We start from the raw sequence: 2660 nt of genomic DNA on the forward strand, positions 1-2660 counted from the left end.
CAATATTGGACATTAATCTAAATCCTAGCTGCTTTCTCTTTCTAGGTTCCTGCCTCTTTTCTTTCTTTTGAGCATCCTCCATTTGTCGTTCTGGCCCTGGTCTCGAAGATAGCCCTGCAGTAGGTGGAGTAACAAACTCACCCCCTCTAGTCTTTTTAGTTGCATTTGGATTCTCTTCATCTCTCTTATGCTTCTCCTCAACAAGTACATCTGCTCCCTGAGATTTAGCCAAGTAGGCATAAATAGTGTACCTATCAACAGGCGAATCCCAACCTGTCTCAAATCTGATGCTACAACCTGCACTAATCAAAACAGTCTGCTGGATTTTTTCCTTTTTTGATGTCTCTATAGCATAGGTCCATAATGCTGACTGATTCTCTGACCCTTTCTCAATTTAGACTCCATATGCAGAGGCATCTCCTCTAGCTGCCACATAAGAAGTACGCGCAGCCATGTCATCCACTAATTTCTTCATTCCGCCTTTCCCAAAATTGGTAGCAAGCAGAGCTCCTGTTTCAATCAACCAGATTTTTCCATCTTGTCCCCAAAATACCAAATTCTTCCTCCTTGCATCTTGAAAAGATTCGCAATCCCTGCAATGCTGATGGTCTATACTATCACACCAAATACATCTTCGATCTCTCCTAGGTGCGCTAGGAGCACTAGAAGAAATAGTAGGCGCGGTCGAGGCAAAGTGCTCTTTTAATTTTCCCACCAATTCTGCTTTAACTGACTCTAGTTTCAAATCTGTTATGCCTTTGATTATGTCATCAAGAGAGGAAGGAACCAAAGGAGCGGATGATTTCGGAGTAGAAGGAGCCGGCATCAGTCTAGGAACAGGAGGAATGGGAGGATTAGAAACTGTAGGCACTGGCATAGGCCAAGTAACTCGCTAAGGAAGAGAAGAAATGATAGGGGTAGAAGTAGACATAGGAGCAGAAGACGACATTGGAGTCATAGATCCATTCTGTAGGCAGGTCTTCCATATCCACCTCTTGGTCATTCAAGTTCAGAGTCTATGATTCTTGTAGGCAAATTCCTAATGTAAACAGACTTGATCTCACCTTCATTGTCAGCCAGTATAGGTTCCTCTGAGGATCGCCGAGAAACTTGAGCAGAGTAGTTACTCAGATGGTATGATAGAACTTGTTGCTCTACCTGCTGATGTCGCCCAGAAACCTGAGCAAAGTAGTTACTCAGCTGGTATGATAGAACTTGTTGCTCTACCTACTGATGAACAGGATTTGAGGCTGGAGCTTGTGAACTTCTCATGTTTGATTCCTTTGTAGACCGTAAAATAGAGGCATATGATCTTTTTTCAGCTGAGGCATCTTCCAAACGTCCAACCTGAAGATCCTCACTGGTAAAAAGCTTCTCCCTGGGCACAAGTCTCTCAGGTGCAAATGTCTCTTCTTGCTGATGAAGGCCCCTGTCATCTATAGCAGCCTCCTTGAGATCACTGTATATATCATGATCAGAATAACCATGCATATAATTGCTCACCACTGCTTCATCATGGATAGTAGCTCCATGAATTAGGGCTTCATTATCTGCATCTTGCGATATGTGCAATCCTTCCAACATGCTGTGCACACCATTACTAGGATCAACATCCAAGAATCTAAATATGTCATTGAGAATATAATACCCTCTCTCATGAGGAGCCAGGAAAAAGCTTTGCACGAAGTTTTGAATGTTGTTGTCCCTGTACATTATACCAATGACCAGAACAAAAACAGAGCCACCAAAACGGGTGAGGTGGCTTGAATCCATGTAAAACCGGTGCACGTGTTGAGAATGGAGCTCAAGCACATTATAATACTGCTTGGCAAAGGCTTCCCCGACTAGTACTGCAGTGACAGGTGCTCCAGAGGCGGGCTCCATAGATAGTGAGTGTGCCTTTTAAGAAGACCAATGGCAATCGAACGGAACCTATAAAGGGACGGGAACAGGCATGGAGGACGATTTTGAAGAGGCACCGCAGGAATGGGAGTGGCAGAGAAGGCAAATATGGCGATCCAAGCGAAGGAAATTATGGAGATCTGGCTGAGAAGGCAAATATGGCGATCCAAGCGAAGGGAGGGTAGGAAGCCGCGGTCCTCATACAGAGGAACAAGGCAGCGGGGCGGAGGCTTGCGACATGTTCGATCCGATCCCATCGAAATCCCTCCCAACCATGGTTTCTTTCCTCACCTGCAATCCCACAGCAGCTGCTGCATCTGCAGCAGCAAGGGAAGCAGAAGCAGCCGAGCCAACCACAACAATCAGCTTCTTGCACCTCTCTGCTCGCATGTCTCTGCTAGCAGCTGACAACACCGGCACGCGTTTGCAATTGCTCGTCCAGGGCCTCCCTTCCAAAAATCAGAGACAATTGAGGGTGGCTAGATTGATGGGGGTCCGTGGACAGGCCACGGTTGTTGAGACAGAGGTCCCAAAGCCTAAAACAAGAACTTGGATATGGAAGTACAGCGGATACGATGTGAAGGTGTTTTTGGAGTACACAGGTGCAAGCTCTCATACCATGTTGGAAACTGTGAGGAAGATGAGAGACGAAAGGAAAAGAGGAGAGAAGAGAGATATGAGACACCGGAGGTGGAACCCCAGAAGTGTTCAACTGAGCACACATCATAGGAATATATAGAGGGGACCTGGGGTGCTAT

At 46.0% G+C, this 2660-nt stretch overlaps 1 protein-coding gene across 1 annotated transcript; it reads right to left on the reverse strand.

The window, feature by feature from the left end:
* Positions 1–999: 999 nt before the first annotated feature.
* Positions 1000–2292, reverse strand: LOC148012211 (nuclear transport factor 2-like). The gene is made up of 3 exons (XM_087669125.1): positions 2194–2292; positions 1240–1899; positions 1000–1179 (listed from the first exon to the last, which is right to left on the reverse strand). The coding sequence occupies exons 1-3, from the start codon at positions 2290–2292 to the stop codon at positions 1000–1002; spliced, it is 939 nt and encodes a 312-aa protein (XP_087525251.1).
* Positions 2293–2660: the final 368 nt, after the last annotated feature.

The sequence above is a fragment of the Lygodium microphyllum genome, chromosome 27, assembly GCF_053477565.2.
Source record: "Lygodium microphyllum isolate KBCC chromosome 27, Lygodium_microphyllum_v1.1.10, whole genome shotgun sequence".
In the NCBI taxonomy this organism is placed as follows: Eukaryota; Viridiplantae; Streptophyta; class Polypodiopsida; order Schizaeales; family Lygodiaceae; genus Lygodium; species Lygodium microphyllum.